The following is a 17,533-nucleotide window of genomic DNA, read 5'->3' as shown; positions in this document are numbered from 1 at the left end:
TCTTATATGGAGACATCTTATAAGTGTATCCTTGAAAAGCCAAAGCATGCGCCACTACGTTGATGCAAAGGTACCAATTCCTCCAGCTGAAACCCTAGATCCAATCACGAATAAATCAATCCCAAATCCTGAACTCGAAAAATGGGTTAAAACTGATCAATACATACTTACTGAAATTCGTAGAACCATAACTGAACCGATGTTGAATCAGATCAATGGATTCAAAACTGCTCGAGAAGTTTGGAACCATTTTGAGAAATCGTATTTTGATGAGCGTTGTGGTAAGGTTCCGGAGCTGAGACACCGGCTGTTGACGTTACGGAAAGATAGTCTTAAAGTGGGTGATTACTTTGATCAAATTTTCAAGATAAGGAATGATTTACGGTTTCTTGGTCATCCAGTTTCTGATGGTGATTTGGTCCATTGTGCACTTGGAGGATTAGGTCGTGAGTATGATGGTTTTGTTCAAGGTATTTTGGCACGTCCTGTTCTTCCCCGCTTTGATGAATTATATGGTATTACACCTGACCATGATTTCCTTCTTTTCGATCAGATAGAATGACAGAATTTTTTTATCAGTCTTTTTTTTTGAAAAATCTGCAAGAATTTTGGTGTCTGAACTATCAACGAAATGAATAAATCTTCTTTTTTTTTTTTCCATTTTTTGTTGAAACAAAGATCAAATTACTTATAAAGATAAACTCTGAGCACCAATATTCTGACTCCCTGAGTAGGGGTCGGGTCGGTCGAGCCGACTAGAGGTAAGCATTCAAAGGGAAAAGAGCTTGATTGAAGACAAATAAGCAGACGCACAAAATTTGATTTTATAAAAGAATTAATTTGAGTAGAACCAAAGTCATTTACAATGCAGCTTTCGAAGCCAATTTCTTTGCCATCTTCTTATTAGCAACTGTGCAGGTATGGCAGTATGATATTGTTTCTCCTTTCACTTGTATGGTAAGAGAAGCAAGGCCCCCCTAGTCAAATGATACACTACGTTCACAAACAATTTTTTTTCTTTGGCACAATTCTTGTAGCTCCCTGGCTGGTCGCAGCTTCACTGACTCTGGTGTAACCAGAGGTTCCAGTAGGTACTTTATGCTAGCCCATACGACATCCTTGTCATAATGGGAATCAACCAGAGTTGCCCCTGCCAAGGATTCGATAATATCTCCAAGCACCTGTTTGGTGAAAAAACAGGTGTAAGAAAAGACGATGACCGAACAAAATGATATGAACACATCATAAACTTGCCTCAGGTAAATCACCCTCGGAAACCCATCCAAAAGTTAGACTCAAATGATGATTGATCATAATTGCCAACAGATATTCCTATTTGTTTGTGAAGCTTCGAGGATGCGTGCAGAATATGCTTATGCAAGCCAGCCTTTACTGCAGCATGTGCATAACAGTAAGTCAGTATAACCATGAATAAAAAGGTAGCTTCTGAGCAGACACTTCGATTTTGCCGCATGTCCAAATTTGAATTTGGTGGATATAACATGCCCATAACGCTAGAATTTAGCTGAACTTTTATGTGCAGTTTTGCCAATTGTAGATACCAAGTGGCACAGTCAGGATAGTGCTCCATCCGTCCTAGTTTACTTGTCTAAATAGGGAATTTTTTTTGTCCTAGTTTAGTTGCTAAGTTTCATATTTTCCCCACTTTATCCAAATTTACTCTCATGTCATGTTGGAGTCAGGTCATGGTATTGAGAATGTGAAAAATACTAGAACCCCTACTATATGGGTTCAATATAGAGAAGCCCCATTAAATGGATCATTCATTGTCAACTCCATTCTTTCACATTTTGATATTTCTAGGCCCAAAACTTTAGAATTCCGGGCCTGTTAATAAAAGTTTTATTTAAAATAATTTTTATAATACCAAGAATACCCTTTAGTATATAAATGCAATAAAACTAGGCATAGGTTTCATTTTCGGTTTTCTTTTTTCTCTCCTCTGCTCTCTCCACTGCTCTGCAAATAACGAAGAATGGAGATTCACTTGATGAAACTCGAAGAAAACTTGAGGATTCAACATCTTATCGAAAGAAAAAGATAAGTTTCTCATCTATATTTGCAGTCCTGTTGAATTCTCATTATGTTTTAACCAAAATCAAGTTCTGGAAAGTTCAGTGACAACTTCCGATACCTAATAAGTTCGATTTTACTTTGAATTTTGATCTGATTTTAGAATTGTTGCTTCGATCTATGATCCTTGTATCATTTTCTTTGATTTGAACTGTTTAGTTTCGATTTTTGTTTACGAAATATTTTTAGGGTTTGTAATCAACCCTGATTTATAATTACTTATGATTTCAACTAAATTTTCACGACGAAACCAAGATTAGATTTCAGATCTGTTATAATCTAATCTTTATCTTGCTTTTAAGATGAAACATTTGAAAGATTTTGAAAGAAAATTACAAAAAAATTCTAGGTTTCTTTATTGAAAATCAATCAATCTATCTATCTTAAATCTCGATTGAAAAATTGGTTATCATATTTGAAATCTGCGAATCATCATCTCTATTACCCATCTATCTGTTACGAATTTCATCTACTTTGATTTTGCAACTGGCTGCTTGTATCAGATATTGAATGTTTTATTATAATGCAATCAAAATTGGAATTAGTTGTTTGAGATACAACATCAGATGTCAAAAGTCAGTGTGAATGAATTTCTCATGTTGATGAGCTCTTTTTAGGTGCTCTTGTACTTGTTGGTTTTATGTCCATTTAATAAGGTAATTATGCATCTAGTTTATGTTCATTTTTTGTTGATTATACTGGTTTTCATGTTGTTTTGTGCAGGGCAAAGGAATTCACAGAAGACTTCTGATAAAGAAGATATTACTATCATCCAAACGTTTGTTGCAGATCTCAAGGAAATGGCTAAACTAGAATATGAGAAACAACTTATTGATGACCAGGTGAGACTGTGCTACGTAATTAGCTGCATCACAGCGAACACTGTAAAAAAGATTTTTTTAGAATAACGTAATTATCTAGTATTTTCTGTTGTATATATCTGTTTGAAGCATCCTTCGCTCACACTCATCATCACTCTTTATAAGCTAACAAGGATCACTCCATTAACTTGGCTGGCTCATGCATTTGTAGGCCAAGGAGGAAGAAGTAAAGGCTTATGAATCTGTTAAGTCTGTAAAAGATGTAGGCATTGATCCAATACAAGAGTCTCCAGAATCTCCTTCACAATGGCCCTTGGAGTTCGAGAGGAAACAACGATACATTATTGAACTTTGGCACTTCTGTTGCATCTCATTGGTCCATTAAACCTACTTCTTTTTGCTCTTTAAAGGTGATTCGTCAGATTCCATTTACTTAGAGGTGGAGCTGAGAAGGTTATCATTTCTTAAAGACAATTTTTCTCGGGGAAATTTTCATAAAGTGTCTGCAGGCGCTGATCAGGATCTATCATTAGCTTCAAGGTACCATTTTTTTTTCTTTTGTTTTACTAATATGCCTTGCGTTGTCTATTTATCTGTTTTTTCCGTCAAACTGCTATGTCTTTGTATACGCAACCTTGACATGTAATGTTGCAAAGGGTATATGATATGCAAGTTCAAATTCTTGTTCTGGCCCTAAATGACGATGTTATTATCATTATCTGATGTCTGGCTCTATCCTAGAATTAGTTCATTTGTTCCACATTACTTCAGTTAACAGAATAGAAACTGTAACATGTTTATGTTCACATTCATAGCAAGAAGGCCCTTACTCATACAGATAATACTTTGTGTGACACTCATTAACTTAAAGTCAATCTAAACTTTTATATCTCCAAGGATGGATACCTGAAAGCACAATAATAGTTTATGAATGCAAGTTTCTGAATTCCAATTGCTAAGACATGATGCAATTTGTATTTTAAGCTTGAGCTTGGTTTCTATGAACTGGAAGTGTCATTTAATCCCATTCATTAAGTAGACCTCACAGATTGGATGAGCTGAGAAAAACCTTCTTTTGCAGTTGCACAAACCATACGGGTGTATAACTGCCAATTACACAATCCATATGTATGTGTAATTTCCTATTACACAAGCCATATGGATGTGTAACTGCTGATTACACATGCATTTTGTATGTGTACAAGCTGATTACACAAGCATTTCACACACTCGATCAGAATTCATGCATATTGTATTGTCTGTGTTTTTTTGTGTGCTTTGCAATAGAGTTCTCCTGTATTTGAAATTCTATGTAGTTAACACAGTGTATGCGCCAGGTAAATGCTAATGTGTAACTGCGGCTTACACATGCCATATGCATGTGTAACTGCCGATTACACATGCCTATAACACTACTAGGTTAATGATTTTTACAGATGCCATATGATGTGAACATGCTAGTTGTATGTGTAACTGCTAGTTACACATGCCATATGATGTGTAACTGCTAGTTACACATGCTAGTTGTATGTGTAACTGCTAATTACACATGCCATATGATGTGTAACTGCTAGTTACACATGCTAGTTGTATGTGTAACTGCCAATTACACATGCTATTTGAATGTGTAAAAGTTTAAAATATATTTATGTCGTTTTTCTTTTGTAAGATAAAGATAAACTTTTTCTTTCTGGTAGTGGATTTTATAACTACGTCCTGAACCCTAATGTGTACCCCTTGGAATCCTAACAGGCTCAAACAGTCATCCCACTGGCACTGGACTGGATCATAAAGTGGCTTAGCCCCAAAATATTACTTATTCAAGTATCAAGTAAAACTGGTCTTTATGACAGTCAACCCTTAGTCCAGGTTCATTAATTTTCGAAAACTAGATACAAAAACTGCCAGTTCTTTTGTTGCTAACTCATACTTTGCATTATCTTACCAGGTCAGCTCATCATGAACAATGCAACTCAACTAAAGCAAGAGAACTTAATGAAAATTGCGCTTGATACTACTACAAGGTTAGTCCAGCATGCCTCAGTTTATATTTTGTCTCCTATTCTTTGTTTGCCCGGAAATGTTGAATCTTTAACTCGTAGCTTTACAGAAATCAGTGGTTTGAACATTATATACTTGGTAATCATGCTTATGTTCTTTCCTTTATCAATTCTGGTGATGAATTCCAATATGGATGTGTAACTCCTAGTTACACTAGTCAGTTGCGTCGGTAACTGCTAGTTTCACTACTCAGATGTATGTGAAATTGAATATACATTGTTTTTCACTTAATCTTATAAAAACTAATTGCTTTTGTTATATTTTAGGTCTCATTGGAACTGAAATTGACGCAGAATACACAAGATAGACGCATGTGGAACCCTCAATCACACTAGATAGACGCATGTGTAACCCTCAATTACACTAGATAGACGCATGTGTAACTCTCAATTACACTAGATAGACGCATGTGTAACTCTCAATTACACTAGACAGATGCGTGTGTAACTTCTAGTTACACATGCTAAGAAATTATTGTAAATGAATATTAAAGTAATACATGTATTTTTTTTTGTATGCGTTCTCTTTGATGTCTATTTTTTGATGTGTAACTTTGCATTACACATGGCATAAGGATGTGTAACTTCTGGATACACATGCTATATGCATGTGTAACTTCTGTTTACACATTCACACTGTATTTTAATAATTTTGGGCCTAGACTTAATAATTTTGGGCTTAAATTTGAATTTTATTTAATTTTGGGCTTGACAATGTATAAAAGGGCATGGATGTCTTTTAATAACTCGGGGTCTAGATTTAAACTTCTTTTAATTAAGGGCCTCATATTATAGGTTATCCATGGGTTGGGCCTTAGCCTAATTTTCTCATTAAGAATTGTGTAATTCTATTTTCCATGCACATCTTAAATACTCCTCTCTTTATATATATTTTTTATTCCCTTTTTCTCCAACTAAAACAAACTCCCTCTAGACCAAAAAAACTAAATACTCCCTCAGTCCCCATTTTATAGGCGGAGAAGTGAGTTTCTCTTAAAATAAGAAATTCTTTTGATTTCCTACATTTCCATCATCTTTCCTGTTTTATCCTTTGTACAATTTCCAACACTAGAAACATTAACTTAATTGTGGTGATAACTACCTATAATAAATAAGGCCAATATATGAAAAAACCCATCTTGGAATTGAAAGTCTGTCTATCTAATGGGACTACAAATTTTTACAACTCCTCCTTTATAATGGGGACGGGGTGAGTATGTATCTTAAATAGTAGTTTGGGGGTATTCTGGAAAAAAAATTCTTCTCTTTATTTTTCTTAATTTGGGTGCAAAAACCATTTTAAGCAAGTAACTAAGACAGAAGGAGTAATATAAATGACAAACATTAACAAATAAAAAAGTAAGAAAATAGATTTAAGTTTTTTTTTTCTTTTTTGCTTATGGGAATAAGTTCTTGGAGTCGTAGATTGCCCATACTTAATGCCCGTGTAACAAAATATGGTCTATGATAACTCAACAAAAAGAATATACTCCCTCCGTTTCTAGAAAAGAGATACTTTCACTTTTTCAATTTGACCAGTTTTGGACTAAAATGAAGAAAATGAAAGTACACCTTTTCACAGAGGGAGTAGATTTTACCGTGTATCATGAATGTTCATTTTCGTTATGACCATATATAAGAATGATTGATGATTCACTAATAAGAAAAAAGGAAAATGCGGTTCATGATTACAGTATGAAAATTATGAGGGAAGTGGGCCTAAGTGACTGAGATTGGCAAGTTTTTTTTTTACTTTTGGTAAGAGACTGAGATTGGTAAGTTACCCCAGACAAAAGAAGTCTTCAAAATTGGACCATTTTGTACGACGACACGACGAGTGTTGAGGTTTTGGTGCCAATCCTTTTTATTTATTTATTTCTGCGTTTTCTTACGGATTGTTCTGGCTCTATGTCATGTCCTGTTTTTATTTTGAACGCACAGCTGGGAATATGAAAACTAATCGAAGGATATGAATTACTTCCCCCAACCAAAGGTGTTTGCTAAGTGGTGTTTTTTGGGCCGAAAATACTAAAACACCCTTAGATTAATTAAAAAACATTATGAAAAGACTGTTATACCCTTTCAACTAAAACATAAAATCAAAAACCAAATCAAATATTCCCATTTCTACACTATCAGTTCCGGCATTCTCAGTTAGGCTAGGTTTCGAAAAAAAAATTTCTTCATCTTTCACACCATCGTTCTTCATCGTCGATTAATCGTTAATTCAAAAATTTCTTCGTCGATTAAAACCAACCCATAAGAATGCCTCCATGAAAGAAATCAGATGCCTAATCGAAATCAAAATCGATTGCTCAATAGAAATTAGATAAAAGGTTTGCTTTGATTGCTCAAGAGCAAGAAAAGAATAAGAGTTATCGGACGATCAACTACTCAGAAATATGGCTTATGTGAGAAGGTAAGTCATTTAAAACTGTTTAATTAATGTTTCAATCGATTTGTAGCTATGGGTTTAGGTCAAAATCGCGAAATCCTAACTGAAACAGTTGAGTTTCAGTAGTTCCGGCACTCAATTTCGTATGAATACCACACCGGAACTCGGTACCGGCATTCAATCTAGGATGAAGACCACACCGTTCGTCCCGGCATCTAATTTAAGTTGAAGACCGCACCGGAACTTAGTTTCAGTATTTTATTTAGGATGAACACCACTTCTGAACCTAGTACTGGCATTGATTTGAACTTTTACGAGTACGCCGGTAGTAAGCTTCTAATAAACAGAAAACCCTAGGATTTTGTTATTTGTACTGGCGTACATAGGTTAGATTCCATGCCGGTACTTGAGTTTTGGTATCCAAAAACTTTAGAACTACTACCGGCGTCCTCGAAAATTTTTTTTCAATGCCAGTACTGTGTTCAGGAATTTTTTTTTATTTTACGTGGCTGCCGGTACTGGTGTTTTCTTATCCAGGAATTTCCTATAGTGTACCGACATCCTAAAAATTTATTTGTCAATGCCGGTAGTTACTCCCGGCATGTAATCGTTTGAATTTACAATGCCGGTATTGGCTCCCGGCATGTTCGATATTTTTTTCAGGATGCCGGTAGTGATGATTCTATACCTTAATGTGGTGTATCTATGCCGGTATTAGAAATGAAAGTTAGTTGTCTTATATTTATTTCGTGTTTCTTTTGAAATAGATTTAAAGCAAAGGAAGCTAAAGCAAAGGAGGCTAACAAAGGAAAAGATAAAGATGTTGTCACTAAGAAAAGAAGGAAGGATGGTCTTGATACTCCTCAGTCTCTGCCTCCTCGAGGGAAAAACCAAGGTCGCAAAATCCGTTTGGGGGCTGATACAAGAGGTGAAGTTTGGGAGAGTGGTCGTGACCATAGTAAACTCGTAATCCATGAATCTACCGGAGCAGTTAAGGAGGAAGATGAGCAAGATGAAGAGGAAAGTGAGGAGGAAGATAATGAGATTGATCCAACTTAATTAGCAAACCAAATCCAAAGAGTAGTGGAAGAAGGTATTCCAAGTCAACAATCCACACAAGGCAAGGGGAAAGGCAAAGTAAAAGTAAAAGGTTCGCACCTTCCTCATGTTGATGACATGATACCCGACCTTGATCGTGGTAGAATTTGGGGCGCATCTTCTTTTGATCCGAGGTATCTATTTGGCTACAAGGACTCGTGGGCTCGTACTATATATCATACCTATGTAAGAATTTATATCTCGTGCATATGTATTGTATTGTATTTGTGCAAAATCTCTTAATCGTATTATCTCCTAATTGTAGGATCATAAGAAGGTTGTGCGTGTTTGCCGAAAGCAAGCCGCGGATCATTGAGATTTGTTTAAGGAGCATGAAGAGGTCCAAGCAATAGTAAAGGATTCTGGTCTATATCCTTTGGTTGAAAATTATGTGAAGCCAGATATGGTGACAGTCAATTCCTTCATCGAAAGGTATCATGGTGAAACTGATACCATGCACTTCCCGTTTGGAGAGATGACCTTGATCCCTGATGATGCTCAGAACATTCTAGGCTTGGATGTTATCGACAAATCAATTGTAGAACGAGACGATCATTCTTTTGAGCTAGAATGGACGAAGTTGCACGATCTTACTAACAAGTTGCTTGGTTGGGACTACAAAACTTCAGTGGAAAGCTTCTATATATCTAAGGTTAGCGGGACAAAGACCATCAAGCTGACCCTGCTTAAGGAGAAGTTTAAATATACAAAGGAAAGAAGTTTGAAGGATGGATGAGACCCCACACAGATTCGTTATACAGCCGTTTCGTACCTGTTATTCATCTTGGGCACTAGGGTATTCCCTGACACTAGTAGCAACAGGGTTAGTGCAAACTACCTTCAGTACTTGGATCAGTTGGAAGATGACTTTACCTATTCATGGGGCACCGTGGCAATGGCACATTTGATGACGGAGATGAGAAGGGCCTCTAAGGCGGTTGCAAACCAATTTGTTTGGGATTTCACTTTACTCTAGGTATTTTTGGTTTTAAACTTATGTTCTTATTTATATTGTTCACATGTACCCTTATCATGAATTTAGTAACAAAATTTACTGATTTTTATGTGTATCATTTCACATTTTTATAGGTGTAGGCTTATGAACATTTCCCAACATTGTTCAAAGACAACCCCTTCTTGAAGTTTATTCCCGTTGATGACCCCGAGGATCCTAGAGCCAACAGATACGAGTTCAACATCCATCCGAAGCCCGGTAACAATCATCGACTGGCAGAAATGAGATTGGATCTGGACGGGATGACTACCAAAGATGTTGTGTTCGACCCTTACAAGGAGGCTAGAGAGAACCTCCAATACAAGTGGTTTTATGACGTTGCACTTTACCAAGGGCTTTTGTTCCATCCAAAGGGATACGTTATGGCTGATCCTCGACGTGTGATGCGGCGACTTGGATACAAGCAATTACCTAGATGCATGACATCCTTTCATGAAAGGTATATTCTTGATTTTCTCAGTGCATGACAGGTTCCACAAAGTTGAGGGTAGAGTATGATCCAACTCCAGAACCAACACATTGGAGGGATATGGAACCACGTCGTTTGGTAGATGTTACTAATTGGGAGCCTGTGAACAACGGTGATGAAGCCGACCCAACCTACATTGATGATCACTTGGAATGGTCACATTTTGTCGTGCGCCCGGAAGACGTCGAAGTTCCACCTCAGAAAAACCCTCCCGTTCCAACTCCCATAGAGGCACCACCATGATGACCCAACTTAATAAGACCGTTGGATTGCTAGTAAGTATTGTTAATTGGTTACTCGTTTAAAATTAATAAGACCGTTGGATTGCGAATATAAAATTATGTGTTGTATGTATAAAACTAGCGGCGTTGGCTTGGCAAGTTAAAGAAGATGTTAAACCATTGAAACTCATCGCACTTTGGGTAATTCAAACACCTTAGAAACATTATTCCATTTTCAGCATCATCAGTTTTTGCAATCCAAAACCGGCATGTCCCATCACAGCTTCTACACTTTGAAAGATAAAAGGACAGTCCATGGCTAGATGAGAAGGTGACTTGCAAATTTGACACCTGCAATGATGATTCTGTAAGAGAAGATTATATTAGTTATGTGTCATAGTAGTGAATATTTTAACTGTCCATATATTGTTAGTAATGTTCAATCTACTTACTTTGCAAATACAGCTTGATGATGAATCTCACATCTCTTGTGAACTTCAACCGTGCTTGATTGATTTATTTCTTGAGAGAATGATTTTTGTTATTTGGTGGGTGCTTTGTGTTGATTTTTCCAAAGGAATGTGGAGTATTATATAGAAATGAATCTCCAACGGTCTTATTTTTCAAAAAACTAGCCGTTTTTTTTTTTAAATTCACAAATACCGGCATGGTCGCAATAATATATGCAATGCCGGTATATCGTACCGGCGCTAAACCATGTTGTTCAACCATGCCGGTAATAGTTGCATATTTCTATGTGAAGAAATTCAGTTGTTCCGGCATGAACATCTAACGATAAACTATACCGGTACTGGCGGCCGGCATCCTATGTCACATTTACTTCTATGCCGGAGTTTGGGTGATTTTAAAAAAACTAGTCGTTGAGGTTTTTCTCTATATAAGGAGAGCTAATACTTGGACCCAAAATCCCAAAACTCATGTGTTCTTATATATCTCCTTGAGCCTCTTAACTTAGAAACCCTAAACCCTAGAATAATCATCTACAAATAGCTAAGTATAATACCTAATCCCACATACAACAAATGATATCGTTCGACTCCGAGGAAAACTTAGCAATCACCCAAGCATGGTACGCCGAAACTTGTCCTTCAACTATAGATAACAACACGCGGGATTCCATATGGTTGAAGATTTTTAACAAATTTATTCACGATTACGGTAACCCGAAAGGAAGAACTGCTCAACAAATCGAGCAACGACACGACATCATCCTAAATGCGGTGGTTGAGTATCTAAAAATAAAACACCGGAGCGAGCACGCTACCCGCAATAGATTGTCCCCTCAACAACTTGTAAGTATCTTTATGATAAACTTGACAAATCCACTCTTTTTCAAATTTTATGTAACAAACTAAGTTTTTGTGTTGTTTTTGTAGCGTGAAGCCGTGAAAACGCGTTACTTATAGGAAAAGGGAGAAGCATTCATGTTTGATGCCAACATGAATCACATTGTAAGCAAAGTCACGGAGTACCACCAACTAGGTGAATCGGAGACGGATTGTTTCTAAAAAGATTGATAGGTTTAGTGGTATTTGGTTAGGTTTTTAGGGTAGTTTTTGTTGGGGTTTTGTGGGTACATATCTATGTAAGCCCTCACGAGACTAAACTCGTCCACTTGGGTCACTAGGTGGTTTGAAGGCTTGATGCACGTGCTAAGTGCATTCGTGCTTCCTGCGACAAGGATTACATTTGAAATAAATTATAGTTCCGGCTTACATCGTTAACATAATTCAATATTGTTATATCTCCGGTATAGAAACTACGTATTATTTTATGCCGGAATTTGGTGTCAAAATTCTGTGTACAATAAACCATGTTCCGGCTTTGAATTTATATACAATACTGTGCCGGTTAAAACTATCGGCATGGTCGAACATCTTCCGTTAAATGCCGGAATTGAACATTCAATGCATAACGACTATTCTTTTTAAACCATAAACCAGTAAATACCATTTCCGGCGTGAAATCTAAGTTACTGATAATGCCGGAATGATAAAGTGGAAAAGAGCCGTTATGTCCTCATCTATTTAAAGTGGATACACCTATTGCAGTTGATATCTCAACAAAAAAAAGAGGTGAGCTCCAACACATTTCTCTGATGGAAAATCAATCACCAACTACCGATTTCAGAGAATTTTTATATGAAAAAAGTATCCACTCCGATAGGGAATCAATCATCATCCACCACCAACTCAATTCCCATGATACTAGAAAAACTTAGAAGGAAGGAGAAAACCACCAAGTTACTTGTCGCAATGGAAGAATAGATACTTAGAAGGAAAAGAGTAGAAGAAGACGCAGCAATAGAAGCAAAATGTCGCAAAGAAACTAAAGAGATATACGAACGTGTAAAACAAGCGAAGATAGAAGCGGATGTTGAAGAAGAAACCCAATGGATTAAAAATTACTACATAGTATCGGATCTCCCGGAAGATCACCGCCCTTCAAACCTTTTTCGGGGTGTTGCTGAGGATGGTCCTTATATGCCGAAGTTTGTGGACGGTAAGTGCAAGAAACGCAAAATGGATTACGAGGATGTGTTTGTAGCGAATCGCACAATTGCCCTCATAAAATTATGTCGCAAATACAATGAGTTTCTCGCAAGATTCATAGGGAATAGGTATCAAGCTCAGGACGCATATACCGAGTGGAGAAAAAAGCCTTTTAGGCATTTCGAAGCTGCTTTGTTTCTTGAATCTCGTCCCAAGAAATGATGTTAGTTGCAATTAGCTTAAGATCTTTCATTTCATGTGTAACGTTGTTATGCGGTTAATGTTTCTAATTGTATTTCCTTAAGATTAGTATGAGGGACTGTTTGGGTTAATGTTATTTATTTCCTTAAGATTATGTGGTTAATGTTGTTTTTTCCTTAAGTTTATTTCCAGTTCCGGCATTGAAAAAGAACCAAGTACTATACCGTTACAAGTGCCGGTATTGTAGACATAATTTAAACTTATTGTCAGAATGCCGGCATAGAATTGTACCATATGTCCATGCCGGAATTATGACTGTTACAAACCCAATTTATGTGGCAGTTACAAACCCCTTAATTCCACTTATGAAAGTTCTACAACTAATTATAACTGCTTATTCTTCTCCATTGTAACAGTCGCACCAATTATCCCTCATAGTAACTGTTACAATCTCCCTCATTCCATTTTTGTGACGGTTACAAACTCCATTATTACATAAAATTGACGGTTATAGAATGGAAACGGTTCTATCTTTCGATTTCTTTGTTTCACTTCGCAATTCCAAAAGAACTTCCAAAACCACTAAACTCCATTATTTGGTTTCATCCTCTGAACCAAATTCATTCAATTCTTCAAACCCAAAAAAGAACGGGTCCTCGCAAACATCCTGAAAAACAAAAACGTAATCCTGGTGGTAAATCGAAATCAGAAGCATCTATTGAACAAGATGATGAGGAGGAAATAACAGAGATGATGAGGTAAGTGATTTATATGTTTATTGAAGCATTCTTAGGGTTTATTTCATAGTATAAGAAACACAAATTGAAACTTGCATGTTTATTGTTTGTACTAGGTAAAAGGAAATTTGAATTTGTAATTTAGTGAATTTGAAATTGAATTTAGTGAATTGAAATTCGAATTTAGTTTTGGCGTACCATTAAATTTGAATACAATGCCGGTTTATATCTCCTTTATCCCCCTTTTATTGCATGTAAGTTATTAGAATACCGGCATACAAACCTTATAAATTTCAATGCCGACACCTCTTCCGGCAGTATCGTAATGTTCACTATCCATGTCGGTTTTGATCACCTTATTTTGTTAAATCTCTGTAGACAATTCCCATATTACCGGCATAGGATTTTATTTACAGACAATGCCGGTACCTGAAAACCGGTATAACATCCTTTCAGATTACAATGCCGGAACATTTTCCGACAGTATCGTTATATTCACCGGCCATGCCGGTTCTGATTTTCTTATTTTATTAAATCTCATTTTGTACGTAGGTCCATAGCTTCAAAAACAAAGAAAGGAAAGGGAAAAGATGTTGGTGAAGGAAAACCTAAGTCTTCTCGGCCTCGACGTAGTCGAGATGATCCAGAACGTGGTCAGGTCATGATTCGGGAGATTCCCCTAGAGACAGACACAAGCAGCGATGATGATGCTCAGTGGGAGAAATTTGTACCTCCAGATCCAGCAGGTGGCTCATCCTCACATGGCTTAGGACAACCTGAAGTTGAAGTCGGTGAGAAAAAGGAAAAGGACCCACCAAAGTAACTCCCAAAAACATATGACATGATTCCAGAACGCAATGATGGCTAACACTGGGGTCAGCCGAGAGTTCCGAAACTCTTATTTGACTACAAGGAATCTTGGGCTCGTTGGATCTATTCAACTTATGTAAGACGTTTGCATCTTGTTATTATATTGTTTATATATGACATCCCGTGAATTGAAGTTTGTTTGGTATGTTTGGATAGGACCAAAAGAAAGCCTACCGTGTTTGCCGCCATCAACAAATGGATACATGGGATTTGGAAGGGGAGTGTGGGGCTGTTCAAGCGGCAGTAAGAGCATCTGGGTTGTATCCCGTGGTAGAAAATTATGTGCCACTGATCAAGTGACGGCGAATTGCTTCTTGGAGAGGTTTTTTGCTTCAACTGATACCATGCATTTTCCTTTTGGCGATATGACCATTATCCCTGAAGATGTCCAAAGAATATTAGGTCTATAGATCCTTGGAAAAGCCGTTAAGAAATAAGATGACGGTAAGACCCTAGAATGGTCCAAGATCTATGAGATGACTAAAAAGTTGTTTGGTTGGGACGAGGAAACGACAAAAGCAAATATGTACCTGTCAAAGAATACCATGACAAAGATTATTAAAGTCGTCAAGCTCAGAGAATTGTTTGGGCATACGTTGGGCAAGGAATTGAATGCCGAACAAATTCATCACACTATCGCTGCTTATCTGTTGTTCCTCTTGGGCATCGCAATATTACCTGGCTCTAATGGTAACCGGGTGCATATGAACCACTTAAAATACTTGGATCCCTTGGAGGAGGTTCATGAGTATTCATGGGGCACTGTGTAGATGATCCGCTTCTATTCACTAAGGCATACTTAGGAAGTTGTAAGAACTTGTTAGAAGCCATACATACTTTTAGTGCAGCATCAGGATAAGTCATAAATTTCGAAAACTCTGGTCTTTTTTCAGCAAAAAAGTGCATAATAAACACATAGGCATAATCTGTAGATTAATGAAGATAAAGAAAAATAACATAAAGGATACACATCTAGGAGTACCATTGTTCATAGATAGATCAAAACTGAAAGCTTTTGAAAATATTATTGAAAAAATGGAACAAAAAATAAAAACCTGGCTTGGAAAGATCTTGTCTAAACCAAGTAAAATTGTCTTGAACAAAGTTGTTCTTTCTAGCATGCCCATTTTTAGCATGGGTTGTTTTGTCCTTCCAAAAAAGATAACTAAAAGAATAAATAACATAAAGTCTTTTGATTTTTTATGTAACCCTATAGACCAAGGGGTTCTAGGCTTTAAAGAAGCAAAAAAAGTCAACCAAGCTATGATCAGTAGAATAGCTTGGAGACTAGTTAGTAACCCTGATGACCTGTGATCTCAAATTTTCAAGGGTAAATACTTTAAAAAACCAGGAGATTTACACTCTAAGAAGAAATCTCAGGCTTCTTGGATTTGGAAGTGCATCCTACAAGGAATAGCACCCATTAAAAAGTATAGCATCTGGGGAAGTAGGTAATGGTATGCTAATAAATCTTTGGGAAGATAAATGGATTCCAGCTAGAGGGGAGACCTTGGCAGAGTCCTTTCCTTCTAGAAACACAACTATAACACTTGTGTCTGAGCTCATTGACTCAAACACACAAAAGTGAAACACTGATATGTTACATTCTTTATTTGACAACTCAACCGTGCAGGAAATTACAACCATTAGACTTTACACTACAAATGAGGGAAGTCTGAAAAGGGACAAACTTAGGTGGACATTAACAAAGAATGGAGAATTCTCGGTTAAAACTCTTTATGCAAAACTCTCTGATTCTTCAAGCTCAGTTCCTTCCAAAACAAAAAAGTTTTGGAAAGGAGTCTGGGCCATGGATACTTATCAGAGGATTAAATTGTTTATATGGAAATGCTTATAAGATGCATTACCAACTAGACAAAAGATCAGGTCTATTGATAAAATGTGTGTCTTCTGTAATAGTGTTGTTGAATCTACTTATCACCTCTTTTTTGATTGTGATTATGCAAAGGAAGTTTGGAGTCTTCAGCCAATGGCCTCACAGGGAGTAACTCAAACTTTAAACTCTCATAATACTTTCTTGCATAAATATAATGAATGGATAGCATGTGATATTAATTCAATCTCAAAGGCTCCTGTTGCAACCAAATGTTGGTTTATATGGAAAGAGAGGTTTCTTAAAATCTTTGAGGATAAATCTATAACTCCTGAACAACTTGCCTTGGATATAACACGTCATTATGATTACTGGCATCTAACACGTCTGCATACTTTGGCCCAATCACAAGTCAGACACATAAAACCGATACCTTACTGGAAATTCCCAGAAGTGAACACTGTTAAGATAAACTGTGATGCTTCTTGCATTTCTGAAAATACTAATGCAGGTTTTGGATTTGTGATTCGCAACCGGACAGGAACTTTAAAAGCAGCAGAATCAGTAATCTTCAGAACTTCCACTGCTGAAGAAGCAGAAGCTCTAACTCTCCTGCAAGCTACAAATTGGGCCATCACAAACAACTTACAACATCTGGTCATTGAGGGAGACAATCAAGCAATCATAAAGCATTTACAAGGAAAAGATTCAACAATCCCATGGCAAAGTCTGGCAATATTGGAGGAAGTCAGGAAACAAACAGCAAACTTAACACACTTTTTGGGTTTCAATTTCGTTGACAGAAAAGCTAACAAAGTAGCTGACCTCTTAGCAAAGAATGGGAAGAAGAACATTAGACATCAGCCTTGGCTATAACGATCCCCCTGTTCTTAATTCCTTCAATTGCTTTTGATACTGAAAAATCTTATGAACTATGTACTCTTAGTAACTCTATTGTAATTCTTTCAGAATAAACTAATCTAAGAGATTCAGTCATCGGAAGAACAATTCACACTGAATTGGTTACAGATGAGACTGAATCAAACGATTAGGTCCTCTCTGTTTTATCAATCCATTTATCTTCAAAAAAAAAAACTCTAGATCCAATCACAAACAAATCAATCCCAAATCCTGAATACCAAGAATGGGTTAAAACTGATCAATATATATGTTAGGGTCCTTGACCTTTTAACGCTGAAGAAAGC

At 36.8% G+C, this 17,533-nt stretch overlaps 2 protein-coding genes across 3 annotated transcripts; both read left to right on the top strand.

The window, feature by feature from the left end:
- Positions 1-2,085: 2,085 nt before the first annotated feature.
- LOC113361114 (putative inactive kinesin-like protein KIN-7B) lies at positions 2,086-5,492 on the top strand. Of its 2 annotated transcripts, XR_003364949.1 has the most exons (5): positions 2,086-2,936; positions 3,127-3,455; positions 4,668-4,784; positions 4,864-4,939; positions 5,243-5,492. XR_003364949.1 is itself a non-coding variant. In XM_026604470.1 (2 exons), the coding sequence occupies exons 1-2, from the start codon at positions 2,757-2,759 to the stop codon at positions 3,298-3,300; spliced, it is 354 nt and encodes a 117-aa protein (XP_026460255.1). In that variant the 5' UTR covers positions 2,086-2,756; the 3' UTR covers positions 3,301-3,541. The 2 variants fall into 2 exon arrangements, 1 of the variants encoding a protein (XP_026460255.1); XM_026604470.1 differs by lacking the exons at positions 4,668-4,784; positions 4,864-4,939; positions 5,243-5,492 and having other exon boundaries at positions 3,127-3,541.
- A 10,902-nt stretch (positions 5,493-16,394) lies between these two features.
- Positions 16,395-17,204, top strand: LOC113359256. Its single transcript, XM_026602922.1, has one exon. It carries the CDS (start codon positions 16,395-16,397, stop codon positions 17,202-17,204), a length of 810 nt encoding a protein of 269 aa, XP_026458707.1.
- Positions 17,205-17,533: the final 329 nt, after the last annotated feature.

The sequence above is a fragment of the Papaver somniferum genome, chromosome 3 (assembly GCF_003573695.1).
Source record: "Papaver somniferum cultivar HN1 chromosome 3, ASM357369v1, whole genome shotgun sequence".
Taxonomy (NCBI): domain Eukaryota; kingdom Viridiplantae; phylum Streptophyta; class Magnoliopsida; order Ranunculales; family Papaveraceae; genus Papaver; species Papaver somniferum.
The sequence above is the reverse complement of the archived record's forward strand: the minus strand, read 5'-3'. Positions and strand labels throughout refer to the sequence as shown.

What these genes read in the sequence shown, in the direction of transcription:
- LOC113361114 (XM_026604470.1), top strand. Translation starts at nt 2,757, where the DNA reads ATGCATCTAGTTTATGTTCATTTTTTGTTGATTATACTGGTTTTCATG. An exon ending in AACAACTTATTGATGACCAG is followed by an intron (nt 2,937 to 3,126) that starts GTGAGACTGTGC and finishes ATGCATTTGTAG; the next exon opens with GCCAAGGAGGAAGAAGTAAA.
- LOC113359256 (XM_026602922.1), top strand. Translation starts at nt 16,395, where the DNA reads ATGTGTGTCTTCTGTAATAGTGTTGTTGAATCTACTTATCACCTCTTT.